At 43.9% G+C, this 16047-nt stretch overlaps 1 protein-coding gene across 1 annotated transcript in view; it reads right to left on the bottom strand.

The window, feature by feature from the left end:
* The window catches only part of CDK15 (cyclin dependent kinase 15), a 59576-nt gene extending 43970 nt beyond the window's left edge, over positions 1-15606 (bottom strand). The window contains 8 exon segments of the mRNA XM_081841176.1: positions 845-968; positions 2056-2118; positions 5746-5840; positions 10663-10742; positions 13131-13228; positions 14601-14750; positions 15197-15322; positions 15325-15606. Coding sequence (XP_081697302.1) covers positions 845-968; positions 2056-2118; positions 5746-5840; positions 10663-10742; positions 13131-13228; positions 14601-14750; positions 15197-15322; positions 15325-15408 — 820 coding nt within the window. The 5' untranslated portion in view covers positions 15409-15606.
* Positions 15607-16047: the final 441 nt, after the last annotated feature.

Below are 16047 nucleotides of genomic sequence, written 5' to 3'. Positions count from 1 at the left end.
GCTGCCACTTAATTGGTTCATTACCGGGAGTTTAAGTGCCCGATGTTATGGTTCAGTTTGAACATTCTGGATGTCTCTGAGTCATTTTAATAGACAAGGACATTACATGAAGGGGCCTTAAAGTGTACATAATTGCCACAGCAGTACAAAGAGCCCAAGGGCCTTTGTACATGGAACAGCAGACTCATTTAACTCTTATTAGCTAGGGAGCTAAATTTATTACATTTATTTTTTTGCTACTTTCCTACAAGTGTAGATTTAACATTAATGCCCTCTCCAGAAACGGACTCGTCCCTGTGCAAAGATGGAAACCCAAGCTACAAGGCCAGCTATGAAAATGCAGCCAAACAGATGCCAATGAAATAAATAATTGCAATAAATGAAACAAGCAATTGCAAGAACACGCACACAAGATGTGTCATGTCTGTGTGAGTTAAAGTCAACTGTTTTCACCAAGGGCTATTCCATACATACAAAAAGGCAATTTTTAACCTTAGTATTGAAAGCAATGCTGATGGCTGTACAATATGCCCTGCCAATGAACTATGGATCTCTGCCCCTTACTTTTAATTTTCAACTGTTGGCAGGTATGCGTTCCCTATGGAGCTGGAGAGAATTCTCATTTGAAGTCAATTGGTTTCATCCAGGGATATTTTCTAAATTCTTTGTTTATATTATGTTATACGTAGGAGAGGGATGATGACAAAAGACACTAAACAGCAATGTGCTCCTCCAAAAGATCAGTGAAAGCAAAAAAAAAAAAAAAAACCCTGTCAAAGATGGGAAAGCTGGCCTTTGCCAGAAGGTCTGGCTATTGTCCAGCAGTCTGACAATGATGGCTTACCAAAATCAGCTAGCTTAAGCTCTCCCAGGCAACTGAGGAGGAGGTTCTGAGGTTTCAGGTCCCGGTGAAGGATGCGGTGTTCGTGGATGAAAGCCAAGGCTCGCAGAAGCTGGAACATAAAGAGCTGGCAGACAGAAACAGGACATAATTGGTTCATGACTGATCAGTTTTACTGCGGCATTTCAAGCAAAAGGATAAACCCTTGATAGAAAAGTAAGCAAATACAGTGGTACCTCGGATTACATATGTTTGGGTTACATACACTTCAGGTTACAGACTCTGCTAACCCAGAAATATTACCTCGGGTTAAGAACTTTGCTTCAGGATGAGAACAGAAATCGTGCTCCGGTGGTGCAGAGGCAGCAGGAGGCCCCATTAGCTAAAGTGGTGCTTCAGGTTAAGAACAGTTTCAGGTTAAGAACAGACCTCCGGAACGAATTAAGTACTTAACCCGAGGTACCACTGTACATAAAACCCTTGAAAGCTACTTATAATCAACAGCACAGGCTGAGGCAATAGACTATTATGGGGTACTTTGCTTCAGAGCAAATCAAATTATTTACGTTTGGTACCAATGGACATACCTGTCTACAGCTTTAAAAAAAACATTTCAAGGTCTCACTTATTGCAAGACCTCTGCAAGATAGGTGCAGCTGCAAGAGAGAGACTTGCTAAATGAGCTTTGTAGTTGTATTTATGTATGAATGGAACTGATTTCTTTGAAGAAGAAGAAGAAGAAGAAACCAAACCTCTTTTTATTGCAACTGATAATTTTTGAGCACCCATGCATGGGCTTAGAAGCAGGACAGAAACTGTAAAATAAATATATAGCCAACTAACCAACCAACCAACCAACCAACCAGAGATTTGAACCAAGGCTGGATCTACACAGATATAAAAAAATGCAATGAAAATATATATAGCTCACAATGCAATTTACTATTGACTTCGGATTGCTGCACTACAGCACCATCTGGTGTCACATTTTTAATGTTATAATTGACCTGTGTAGCTGAGTCCCAGGTCTCCTCAGTTCAGCGAAATAATCTATCCAATAACCAGAGCTGCTCTTGGTATATGATCTATAATCCCATGTCTACTCACCTGGGAGCGCCTCCTATTGAACCCAATGGGACTTACTTCTGAGTAGACATGCGTAGGATTGAACTGTTGCACACTTAAGAACAGTACATTTTTCTTCAAGAACTTACCTTAACATTATAAAGACGAAGCCCACCAGGATGCTGGGACATGTACTGTGCCAAGTCTGTGTGCTAAATAAATAGACAGGAAATGGAATTGAGGGCGGTGAACCCAATTTTCTTAGATACTTCCGTGCAGCCACATGTGTGCTTTGCACAAGCCTCCCGCCAGCCCCTTGTTGATGAAACCAGTAGGGCATTGTATGGGGAGATGGAAACTCTCCTCCTGGAGCTTTGTGTGTGCCTTGGGGACACACAAATACCATATTTTTCACTCCACAAGACACACTTTCTTCCTCCTAAAAGGGGAAATGTGAGCGCGTTTAATGGAGCGAATGGCGCTGCGCAGAGAGGGAGAGCTGTGCAGCGCCCCTTCAGCGAAGCAGGAGGAGGAACAGAGCCCCTTCTGTTCCTCCTTCCGCTTCACTGAAGGGGCGCTGCACAGCTCTCCCTCTCTGCGCAGCGCCCCTTCAGCAAAGCGCCTCTCCTGGCCTCTGCCTTAGCAGTGGTAGCCTCTTCCGGGCAGAGGGAGCCTTCATCCTGCTGCCCTGAAGAGGCTTCCCGCGGCTATACCAGAAGCCAGAACAGCCAGAGGCTATCCTAGAAGCCAGATCCCTCTTGCTGTTCTGGCTTCTGGGATTCAGAATATTTTTTTTCTTGTTTTCCTCCTCCAAAAACTAGATGCACCTTATGGTCTGGTGCGTCATAGAGTGAAAAATACGATGCTACACCAATTGATGCCAGTTCCTTGTACTATGCTGAGCCAAAAGAACATGATCTGAATCCATCTTTACTTTCAACACACAGCCATTTAAAAGTGTGTCGACCATGCGAGCAAGATATCACAATATAAAAAGATAAAGGGACCCCTGACCATTACGTCCAGTCGTGGCCAACTCTGGGGTTGTGGCACTCATCTCGCTTTATTGGCCGAGGAAGCCAGCGTACAGCTTCTGGGTCACGTGACCAGGATGACTAAGCCGCTTCTAGTGAACCAGAGCAGCGCACAGAAATGCAGTTTACCTTCCCGCCAGAGCGGTACCTATTTATCTACTTGCACTTTGATGTGCTTTCGAATTGCTAGGTTGACAGGAGCAGGGACCGAGCAATGGGAGCTCACCCCGTCACGGGGATTTGAACCGCCGACCTTCAGATTGGCAAGTCCTAGGCTCTGTGGTTTAACCCACGGTGCCACCCGCATCACAATATATAAAGTACATTAACATGGGCTGCAATACTTTCATGATGTAGGAGTCTTTTAAAAGGGCAAATTGCATCTGCTGGAGAGCGGCTGACAATCATCGTAATGAGAACAACCAGGGAGGGGTCATTTAACCCTTTCCACCCCTGCTGAGGTCCTGAGGAAAATCCCTCCTCTGAGCCAATGTATGTGTACATGTCATCCCAGTACAAATATTAGCTTCAGAAGAGATGTTTCTACAGGATCTCAGCAGGGGAAGGAACATTTCCCTTCTCTGCCTTCTGCAATTTTGATAATTAAAAGCTATGCCTGGAGTCAATAGAAGATTAAGATGAGAGCTGAGAAATTGAGGCAGAACCCAGACACCATGGAGGCTGCTGGTAGGTGGCCCTCCTGGCTGTGGAGGTGTTGTTTGGCCTGTTTTTCTTCTTCTTCTTCTTCTTTTTAAAATACATTTTTATTAGGGTTTAGAAATAAAAATACAAAGATTATTATCAAATATCCTTTTTTTGTCCAAACTAAAATGTTAATTTAAAGGCAAAAAGAAGAAAAGAGGAGAAAGGTGAAAAGAAAGAGATAGATATAAAGGGAGAGAAAAGATCTTTATTATTATTATTATTATTATACCACTTTATATTTCTAAATAAAAATCTCAAAGCGGTTTACAGCATATTAAAACATCAATAGAACAATCCAGAATCAAGAGAGGAAGAAAGTTAAGAACTGAAGAACTTTTGATTCTTTGCCTCACTGCTATATACAAGCATTACTCACGTCATCCACTCCAGTATAAAAGCCACTTTCTATTGATTGTTCTCTTCAATCCTCAAACCCAAATGTCTTTATTTCTTTTTCTTTTTCATGCAAAAAGTCTATGAGAGGTTTCCAATCCTTAGTAAATGTTAACAATGACTTTTCTCTGATTAAGCTTGTCAATTTCACCACCTCAGCTAAGTCCATTAATTTTAACAAGCATTCCTCCACTGTTGGTAATAATGAGTTCTTCCATCTTTGGGCATATAAAAGTCTTGTTTGGCCTGTTCTTAATGGAGGTTGCACTTCCTTCTGTAGGATTAATGCAAGAATGGGAAACCTGTGGCATTACATATGCTCCTGGACAACAGTTCTCATCATCCTTGACTATAGGCCGTGCTGGCTGGGGCTGAAGAGAGAACTAGCCAACAACATCTGAAGAATTCAGGGTCCCCACACAATGCCTGAATTAATCCCGCAAAAGGTTTGTCAGAGTATCACCAGAAGATTGTACACAGAAGGTAGGAGAATTTACATATACCTCACTGTGGGTTAAACCACAGAGCCTAGGGCTTGCCGATCGGAAGGTCGGCAGTTCAAATCCCCGTGACGGGGTGAGCTCCCGTTGCTCGGTCCCTGCTCCTGCCAACCTAGCAGTTCGAAAGCACGTCAAAGTGCAAGTAGATAAATAGGTACCGCTCCGGCGGGAAGGTAAACGGCGTTTCCGTGCACTGCTCTGGTTTGCCAGAAGCGGCTTAGTCATGCTGGCCACATGACCCAGAAGCTGTACGCCGGCTCCCTCGGCCAATAAAGCGAGATGAGCGCCGCAACCCCAGAGTCGGTCACAACTGGACCTAATGGTCAGGGGTTTCCTTTACCTTTACCTTTACAGCTTGATGACTTTACAGTGGTACCTCGGGTTAAGAACTTAATTCGTTCTGTTTTTAACCTGAAACTGTTCCTCCCTCCCATCAGATGTCAAAGAGATAAACAACTACCTGACATTCAGAAGACATCTGAAGGCAACCCTGTTCAGGGAAATTGTGTGACATTTTAGTGTATTTTTTGTCTTTGTTGGAAGCCTCCCAGAGTGGCTGAGGAAACCCAGCCAGATGGGCGGGGTACAAATAATAAATTATTATTATTATTATTATTATTATTATTATTATTATTATTATTATTACCTGAGGTACCACTTTAGCTAATGGGGCCTCCTGCTGCCGCCGCGCCGCTGCTGCACGATTTCTGTTCTCATCCTGAAGCAAAGTTCTTAACTCGAGGTACTATTTCAGGATTAGCGAAGTCTGTAACCTGTTAACTGAAGCGTCTGTAACCTGAAGCATCCGTAATCCGAGGTACCACTGTATTTCTCTGCTTGTGCTGCTTTTACAAGGATCATTACTCAAATGGTGACGGAGGGAAAGGTTTTTGCATGTGTGCTTGTGAATGAACAAACCAGTGGTTTTACGAGTCTGTTGTCATGGCAGCTTCAAGAGTAATCAGTTCCTGCCAGCTTTTCTGCAAATGAAGCATGTTTTTAAAACGCAGCTGTCACTTAAGAGAAGTTAGGGATCTGAGAAGATAACTCGCAAAGGCAATTGGGGAAAGCAAGCCAGAAACATATGTCACCATGATGGACTCTTGCGCATTGCTATAAAACGCTTTGTAGCACTGCAAAAATAAGACCCAGTGTTTGTTTACTGGCTCATGAGAAAGCTCACAAACCCTAAATAAAATCAACTCACCAAATACTCAAAGACTAATGTCAGGGTCTCCTTGGTTTGTATGATGTCATGAAGGAGCACAATATTGGCATGCTTCAAGCTCTTGAGGAGAGATGCTAAAGAAGGACACATAAATAGGGGTCAGCCTGCTGTCTGCGAGAGGGGGAAACAATTTAACAGCACAGAAAGCAAGGCAAGGTTGCCTTGTCAAATACAACTACCCATCATTTCCACACCTGGAATTTTGAGCAGGAGCTGGTCCCGTTTTGTGTCCTTCTTAAACAGAAGGACTGCCTCAGAAACGATAGAACAGTTAAAATTAGAAACCTTTCCCACCATGCTTTTCTCATTAGAGGTGCACCAAGACACCAAAACAGCCTAGATATTGGTCTCTCTCAATGATAGCATAGGGCAAAGCCCCAGATGCTGGCATAAAAGAACACTACCCTCTCCTACTAGTTTAGGGTTGTATGCGACTCTGGATATGTTCACATTGCTGCTTATTCCACATCTAGCACATTCCCACTCCTACCATATTTATGTGAATCTACGAAGGCTGATCGCCGAGGAATTGATGCTTTTGAATTATGGTGCTGGAGGAGACTCTTGAGAGTCTCATGGACTGCAAGAAGATCAAACCAATCCATTCTGAAGGAAATCAGCCCTGAGTGCTCACTGGAAGGACAGATCGTGAAGCTGAGACTCCAATACTTTGGCCACCTCATGAGAAGAGAAGACTCCCTGGAAAAGACCCTGACGTTGGGAAAGATGGAGGGCACAAAGAGAAGGGGATGACAGAGGACGAGATGGTTGGAGAGTGTTCTCGAAGCTACCAGCATGAGTTTGACCAAACTGTGGGAGGCAGTGGAAGACAGGAGTGCCTGGCGTGCTCTGGTCCATGGGGTCACGAAGAGTCGGACACATGAGCCAACAGTGTGACGCGGCAGCTAAAAAAGCCAATGCAATTCTGGGCTGCATCAATAGGAGTATAGCATCTAGATCAAGGGAAGTAATAGTGCCACTGTATTCTGCTCTGGTCAGACCTCACCTGGAGTACTGTGTCCAGTTCTGGGCACCACAGTTCAAGAAGGACACTGACAAACTGGAACGTGTCCAGAGGAGGGCAACCAAAATGGTCAAAGGCCTGGAAACGATGCCTTATGAGGAACGGCTAAGGGAGCTGGGCATGTTTAGCCTGGAGAAGAGGAGGTTAAGGGGTGATATGATAGCCATGTTCAAATATATAAAAGGATGTCACATAGAGGAGGGAGAAAGGTTGTTTTCTGCTGCTCCAGAGAAGCGGACACGGAGCAATGGATCCAAACTACAAAAAAGAAGATTCCACCTAAATATTAGGAAGAACTTCCTGACAGTAAGAGCTGTTCGACAGTGGAATTTGCTGCCAAGGAGTGTGGTGGAGTCTCCTTCTTTGGAGGTCTTTAAGCAGAGGCTTGACAACCATATGTCAGGGGTGCTCTGATGGTGTTTCCTGCTTGGCAGGGGGTTGGACTCAATGGCCCTTGTGGTCTCTTCCAACTCTATGATTCTATGATTCTATGACTCTATGACTAAACGAGTAAACAACAACAAATGCGCCATCGAATCTAATGCACACCTCAATTTTCAAAACCTCAAAACCCAGAAAGCTTTTTCTGGCGAATGTAAATGTACCATCAAATCTAATGCACACCCTAATTTTTGCGATGTAATTTGGCCAATAAAGGTGTGCATTACATTCAAGTAAATGTGGGAATTTTTGAAGCCTTATTCACACAATGCCACAATCTATATCAGTCCTGTAGTTTATTGAAATATGTTTTTTTTCTCAGACACATTTCAATCCCATGAGAGTAAGAGCATAATGTGAGCATACATTGACAGTCCTCGTGCAAACACAGATAACAGAAACCATAAAGGTCATGTACATTGGGTGAAGACATCACTGCCCCCTCTCTGATGTGAACAACTCTAAAAATTTGTCATGAAACACAGCATTTCAAGCCACTACTGCAGGTATGGCCAAACTTGGCCCTCCAGATGTTTTGAGAATACAATTCCCATCATCCCTGACCACTGGTCCTGCTAGCTATGGATGATGGGAGTTGTAGTCCCAAAACAGCTGGAGGGCAAAGTTTGGCCATGCCTGCACTAAGGTGTACGTACCCAAGTCATACTCAAGGACGAGCCACTAAAAGCGATGAAATTGTTAATCATCATGACTTAAAAGTCTGTTGATTGCACTGCCTGTGTTCTGAGTATGACTTAGCTCAGTGACTCCCAGACTTGGGTCTCCAGCTGTTTTTGGACTACAACTCCCATCATCCCTGACCACTGGTCTTGCTAGCAAGGGATGGTGAGAGTTGTGGTCCAAAACAGCTGGAAACCCTGAGTTTGGGAAACACTGACTTAGCTGGACAAAATCTAGTCTTTTTCATTTATCCCAATGCACAATTTCATTCAGGATGAGTTAGGACATGGGTGGGCAGACTTCAGACTTGTTGTGGGATCTCTATACCTTGCTTTTTCACTAGCACCCCAAGATCCACAAATGGAGACAGGTGCAAAATAGTGATTAGGTGTCATATACCTAGAAACTGAGTGGCTCTTAGTATGTGCTCATAGTATATGCCAGAAATACATGTTCAGAACTTCAACTGAACAGATAACCCTTCCACAGTTCACAAAAAATCCACTGTAAGTCCTTTCTCCCTCCCCGCAAACTTTTAAAATCACAGTAACTAAATTTAGAAAAGAAAAAGAAAACCTTTTTCAATTGTGACTATTGTTAAATCCCCCCGAGATCTAACCGTCAATCTTGATCATTATTTTTTTTTTTGCTCACCCCTATTATGAAATGCAGAGCTGAGTGGGGGAAAGAACAAAAAATTAGGAGCACCATGAGAAATTATTTCTGCAGGACTTGCTCTTTCTAGAGGCTGGCATTAAATTGTTTATCTGCCCCTTAGAAGGGAAAATATGTTTCCATTGGGACTCAGAGGCAGACTAAAGCAACAGTCTTAATGGAAAATTAAACAAGCTGCTTTTGGATGTTATATCAGTGGGAGCATCTAAAGGCCTGAAGGCAATAATTAAAATCTTTATCTAATGCATCAAATCAGAGACACCAAGAAAACTCTGGACATTTTGCCCAGTACAAGATCAACGAAAACAATGATGGAGGGAAAACACTCTCAAAATAGGTATTGGCACCACACCAACAAAAGGAGTAACTTTTTGCCCTTGAGTAACTTGCAATTTTGGTAGTTCGAATCCCCGCGACGGGGTGAGCTCCCGTTGTTCGGTCCCAGTTCCTGCCAACCTAGCAGTTTCAAAGCACGTCAAAGTGCAAGTAGATAAATAGGTACCACTCCAGTGGGAAGGTAAACGGCGTTTCCGTGCACTGCTCTGGTTTCGCCAGAAGCAGAATAGTCATGCTGGCCACATGATCTGGAAAAACTGTCTGCGGACAAACACCGGTTCCCTCGGCCAGTAAAGCGAGATGAGCGCCGCAACCCCAGACTCGTTCATGACTGGACTGAACTGTCTTTTAACTTGCAATTTCTTTGGTTTCTTAGAATTCCCAAGCAGCTCCAGTCACTTCTAGTGAGAATATACCAGGGATGTCCAACAGGTTGATCGGGATCGACTGATCGATCCCCAGTAGGTTAAGGTAGATCACGGTAGATCGCTGGCTCCTCCATCCGGCCCTGCCCCCTCGCCCCATCGTCTCGATTGCTAGAGCGGAAGCTGGAATTTCCTCTGCATGGCAGACTGCCATTATCGATCTGTTTGTGAGCCTTTTAATATTTTATTTTACCCAAACCCCTAAATAAACAGATAAACAGATATTTCCTATGACCTGAACCCCCCCCCCCAAAAAACTGGGTTGTTCCTCCCTAAAACGTGATTTTAATCATGTGACTAGATTGCAGTCCCCTGGAAGTTGGACGTCCCTGGAATATACCTTTACCCTGCTAGGTAAAGGTAAAGGTCCTGACCATTAGGTCCAGTCGTGGCCGACTCTGGGGTTGTGGCGCTCATTTCGCTTTATTGGCCGAGGGAGCCAGCGTACAGCATGACTAAGCCACTTCTGGCGAACCAGAGCAGCACACGGAAACGCTGTTTACCTTCCCGCCGGAGTGGTACCTATTTATCTACAGTGGTGCCCCGCAAGACGAACGCCTCGCAAGACAAAAGGGTTTTCCGTTTTGGAGGCGCTTCGCAAAACGAATTTCCCTATGGGCTTGCTTCGCAAGACGAAAATGTCTTGCGAGTTCCTGCGGGGTTTTTTCCCTCCCCCCCCTTTTCCTAAGCCCTAAGCCGCTTATTAGTTGATCCGCTGATAAGCCGCTTATCAGCTGATCCACTAAAAGCCGCTAAACCGCTAATAGCGCTAATCCGCTAAGCTGTCAATGGGCTTGCTTCGCAAGACGAAAAACCGCTATACGAAGAGCCTCACGGAACGGATTAATTTCGTCTTGCGAGGCACCACCGTACTTGCACTTTGACGTGCTTTCGAACTGCTAGGTTGGCAGGAGCAGGGACCGAGCAACGGGAGCTCACCCCGTCGCAGGGATCCCTCCTTAATTGTATGAATGTGACAGGAATTGCCAGGTATAATTTGCTGCCTGAGAGACAGCAGGAACTTGTTTCCTCTCCCAAAGTCAAGGTGTATAGTACTGCTGATGAGGTTTATTTAGGCACCTGAGACAGAAAATCCCACATGCATCTCTCTCTCCCCCCACCCCCCCAAATCAGATGCCTGAGGCAGCCTGGCCCTGCTAGATGAGATAGTTTGGAGGCAAGGAACTAGTACTCTGCATGTATGTAGACTCACTTTTATTAGTTCCTATATTGTAGGGCTTGGCCCTGGTACAGAAAGTGGATTCAGGAACTGAGCCCTGCTGCCAGAGATGGTGTCCACTTCGAATATCTTACCTTCTCTTATGGTTGTACAAGGGACTCCTTCCTCAGTCTTCAGGCTGATGACTTTCAAAGCTACTAGCTGTCCATAGATCCTAAAGGGACAGAGCACAGCTGATGAAACCCTGGTCATAACAACTGGATCCACTATTTAAGGCACACACAAAACTGCTTCAACCTAGTTCAGCCACTGGTTTAGTTCAGTCAACTGATTTAGTACCATTGATGAAGCAAGTTGTGCATTACATACTAATGCGTGTAACGTTTTAAAAAAATTCTTTTTATTTAATTTGACATAAACAGAACGGTGTATTTGGTATACCTGTAACCAAAAAACAATGAATAAAATTTAAAATAATAGAAAGAGAAAAGAAAAAGAACAATCAGTGACTACTGTGTCAGGGAAATATGACGCTGTTGTGTTGCCATAAATTAAAAGTTGTTTTACTCATTTGTAGAGTTTTGCAGGAGGTCCACATTTCTCACACCAGTTTCCAATTATTATTGGAAAAGAAGTCATGGAAACTCAACAACATTGTAGTGCAATTTTTTTTCTAACATACTGTACACATTTTTCTGCAAAGCAGTTTTGTTTAATATTCTTCATTTTTGCAAGCTACTTCTACTGATAGTTGCACTGAAAGTGCAAATTTTGAAGGACGGCTGCATTTTGGTTCGTGTATTATTTCAGAAAGTGTGATTTAGGTTGGTTGGCCTTTAAATGCGAATTGAATCAAACTTCTCCCGCAATCCAATGTTCTGCGAGTTTTGAGAATACAGGATAAAAAACTTTCCCCTGTTCTCCACATTGTGGTCATATAGTATTATATGACATGTAGTTTTACAGACACATGAAAACAGTACCTGCATGGAGCACCCACTGCTTTTAATGGTTGCCCAATATATTTATATGTGCTTTAATAACATATATCCACAGTTTTCCAGCAGGGAAGCAGTGGAGTTAAACAGTGATTCTGTTAGGTAATGTTAGAGCCTGAACTTAATGGTCTTATTTGTTGTTGTTGTTTAGTCGTTTAGTCGTGTCCGACTCTTCGTGACCCCATGGACCAGAGCACGCCAGGCTCTTCTGTCTTCCACTGCCTCCCGCAGTCTAGTCAAACTCATGCTGGTAGCTTCGAGAACACTGTCCAACCATCTCGTCCTCTGTCGTCCCCTTCTCCTTGTGCCCTCCATCTTTCCCAACATCAGGGTCTTTTCCAGGGAGTCTTCTCTTCTCATGAGGTGGCCAAAGTATTGGAGCCTCAGCTTCAGGATCTGTCCTTCCAGTGAGCACTCAGGGCTGATTTCCTTCAGAATGGAGAGGTTTGATCTTCTTGCAGTCCACGGGACTCTCAAGAGTCTCCTCCAGCACCAGAATTCAAAAGCATCAATTCTTTGGTGATCAGCCTTCTTTATGGTCCAGCTTTCACTTCCATACATCACTACTGGGAAAACCATAGCTTTTACTATACGGGCCTTTGTTGGCAAGGTGATGGCTCTACTTTTTTATTATTATTATTATTTGTAGAGGGTGAGAATTCTCCATATGGTCATGTGCATTACTTCCTTTAATTCAAAATATATGTCATCAGCCCTGCTGCAATTGCCGTGTGTGTGTGTGGACTTTTGCTCCAAAGCCTTGCCCTGGTGGCCCAGCTGGTACACCTTTGTCTATGTGCCATCTTCAACTCACAAAGAAATCTTCCCTCCCAGTGTCTGCAGTTGAAACATGTCCTCTAATCCAGGTCAGGCAAACTTTGCTGTACGCATCATATTCAGATAATTGTGTAAGAAAACTTTTTTAAAAAATATTACAAAAATAAAATAAACATTCAGAAAACATTTTGCAAATGTTTAAAAAGGTAAAGCGACCCCTGACCATTAGCTCCAGTTGTGGCCAACTCTGGGGTTGTGGCACTTATCTTGCTTTATTGGCCGAGGGAGCTGGTGTACAGCTTCCGGGTCATGTGGCCAGCATGACTAAGCCGCTTCTGGTGAACCAGAGCAGCGCACGGAAACGCCGTTTACCTTCCCGCCGGAGTGGTACCTATTTATCTACTTGCACTTTTATTTGCTTTCGAACTGCTAGGTGGGCAGGAGCAGGGACCGAGCAACGGGAGCTCACCCCGTCACAGGCATTCGAACCGCCGACCTTCTGATCGGCAAGTCCTAGGCTCTGTGGTTTAACCCACAGCACCACCCGCGTCAAATGTTTACAGATGCCTAAAATTAGACCCCAAACCACTTATCTTCAGTATGACTATTTCAAGCTACCTTTTTTATAGCCTAGAACAGACGCACAAATGTCAGACTTTTCATTTCCTCTGCAAACATTTTCTTTGCATTCTGGAATGTTTCTTGTAATGCTTCATCTATCATGTGATGCTTAAGTTGATGGTGCTCAATTTATCTGATCCATTTTAATCATTATAGGTTCAACTAGTCCAAGAGTACCCAAGGTTTACCCTGCAAATATCACTCACCTGCTGATTCCTTTGTATACTGTGGAATGAGAACTCCCACCCAGCTTCTCCAGATTCAGGTAGGATGAAGCATTTCCAAACGGGAGACCTCTTCTTTGCTTAGATGAGGGTGAGGACAGAGAAAGCCTGTATTCAGTACTAGATTTAACAAAGGAGTTTCAAACCCAGCAGAAACACAGGCTATATTGTCAATGAATGGAAAACGGATGATACTTATTACTGGATGAATTTGGTATGGTATTGAAGTGAACACGCTTTTGAAGTTACCCAAAATTATTCATCAGACAAACTGGATAAGCAGCTGATCTTCAGCTGATTAAATGATGTGGAACAAATCCGCAGCTGTTCGTTTCCAAAAAAAAGGGGTGATGGGATTCAAGATGGGTGGGAACAAACACAAGTGGCAGTAAGAGCTGCTAAGACAGTGGAATAGTCTCCTTTGGGAGGTTGTGGACTGTCCTTTCTTGGAGGTTTTTAGCAGAGGTTGTATGGCCATTTTCCATTGATGCTTTAGTTGAGATTCCTGCATTGCACGGGGTTAGACTGGATGACCTTTGGGGTACCATCCAACTCTACATTTCTATGATTCTGTGATCATCATTGGCTCATCTATTACATTTATTGTCAAATTTATTTACAATGGGTTGGACTGCACATTTAAACGCATAAAGGTAAAGGTAAAGGGACCCCTGACCATTAGGTCCAGTCGTGACCGACTCTGGGGTTGCGGCGCTCGTCTTGCTTTATTGGCCGAGGGAGCCAGCGTACAGCTTCTGGGTCATGTGGCCAGCATGACTAAGCCACTTCTGGCGAACCAGAGCAGCGCACGGAAACGCCATTTACCTTCCCGCCAGAGTGGTACCTATTTATCTACTTGCACTTTGACGTGCTTTCAAACTGCTAGGTTGGCTAGGAGCAGGGACCGAGCAATGGAAGCTCACCCCATTGTGGGGATTCGAACCACTGACCTTCTGATCGGCAAGTCCTAGGCTCTGTGGTTTAACCCACAGCGCCACTCGCGACCCTTACCTTTACCTTTAAATGCATAAAGTAAAGGTAAAGGGACCCCTGACCATTAGGTCCAGTCGTGACCGACTCTGTGGTTGCGGCGCTCATCTTGCTTTATTGGCTGAGGGAACCAGCGTACAGCTTCCGGGTCACCTGGCCAGCATGACTAAGCCACTTCTGGCGAACCAGAGCAATGCACGGAAACGCCGTTTACCTTCCCACCTGAGTGGTACCTATTTATCTACTTGCACTTTGATGTGCTTTCGAACTGCTAGGTTGACAGGAGCAGGGACCGAGCAATGGGAGCTCACCCCATGGCGGGGATTCGAACCACCGACCTTCTGATTGGCAAGTCCTAGGCTCTGTGGTTTAACCCACAGCGCCACCTGCGTCCCTTACCTTTACCTTTAAATGCATACATGACGATAAATGCCTTTTATTAATCACTTTATGCAAGCTTACCCACTGAAACCTCGCAGCAAAATCCAGCTCCTGAGAAGGATCACTGAGACGGCGTTGCCGTCGTCTTCCAGCTTTTTGGACCGGAAGTGTCTGGAACCACTGTGGCTGTGTTGAATCCATTGGCTTTGGCATCTTGTCTGGCTCTCTCGCCTGGCCAGGGCAAAAAGGCAAGAGATAAGGCACCCAAATATAAATATTCTTGCCCACATCTTTCATTTCTTCACAATTTCTTACACTGGGGCTGTGTGCATACGTGGTTATATTGCGTAGAATGCACGAACCAATGAATTTGCATTATCTTGCTTTCCTTCATGCTTGTTTTGCAACTCAGTTACATAGGATTATTGCTATTGGAAGTCCTACTCAGAGTAGAGCCATTAAAAATAATTACTAACCCGAACCACTTTGAGGGGTTTTTATAATATAAACAGATGGTATTTAAAAATGTGAAATAAATAAACTTGGATCAATTCATTTTAATGGGTGTACCCTGAGACTCTACTCCAGAGATTTCCATATACATCCCATAGAAAATATGACCCCTTTTTCCTTCTCCCATATACGTAACTCCAAAGCCTGGCTGGAATACCACTTACCTTCAAAACACAATCTGCTCCATTAGGCTGAATAGTGTCTTGCGATGAGTCTTCGATCTCTTCATGGCAGCATCTGCAATTAGACTTGAAAGCGTTTCCGCATAGTACCTCTCCCATGTTCTCCTGTCTTCCGACGGTTTGATTTTATTCCTTTCTCTTGTTATCTGTTTCCCCTTCAGTTTGCCAGAGCTTGGAAAGGCATGAATGTTCATATGACTTGCATAAGGTCTCGGCCACAATTGGTCTCATGACTTCAGAAACCGTTTTTCTCCCACCTACCACCGAGTATGTCAAATTCATTCTTGGTGCAGCTCTCTTGATTTAATAAACATGGCTTCTGAAAGCGAGCATGCTCAGGTAATTTCCAGGTGATCTACTTATTATTGATCTGTTTGCAACAAAATTAAACACCAGCTATTTATTAAGCACCAGCTATTTATTAGAGAGATAACCTTATAACTTCCTCAAGCCATGAATTAAAAATAAATTTATTTCAGGAGTTAATTTCACTCCTTCAAGATTCCCTGAAGGAAAAAAGGAACAGCTCAAGTAGGCAATCCTCAGTATATAAAAACTCCAAACCCTGGTTTGATCAAGAATGTCAGGACATGAAGCTAAACTTACTGAAAAAATACAAGAATTATAGATCTGCCAACTTACCCCAACTCCCCACGGTCTGGTTTGAAGATAAACGAAATTATAAAATCCTGATCAAAAACAAAAAACTCCAGGCACAGAAAAGAGAATGGAAATGCCTAATAGATGCATCCAGAGAGAGAGACTCGGCCACCTTCTGGAGAATGGTAGCAAATGGAGTGCGATCTACCTCCTCAGAAGTGGAGTATACTATA

This window comes from Podarcis erhardii (assembly GCF_964252035.2).
Source record: "Podarcis erhardii genome assembly, chromosome: 1".
NCBI classification, from domain to species: domain Eukaryota; kingdom Metazoa; phylum Chordata; class Lepidosauria; order Squamata; family Lacertidae; genus Podarcis; species Podarcis erhardii.
This window is presented reverse-complemented; position numbering and strand designations above follow the sequence as displayed.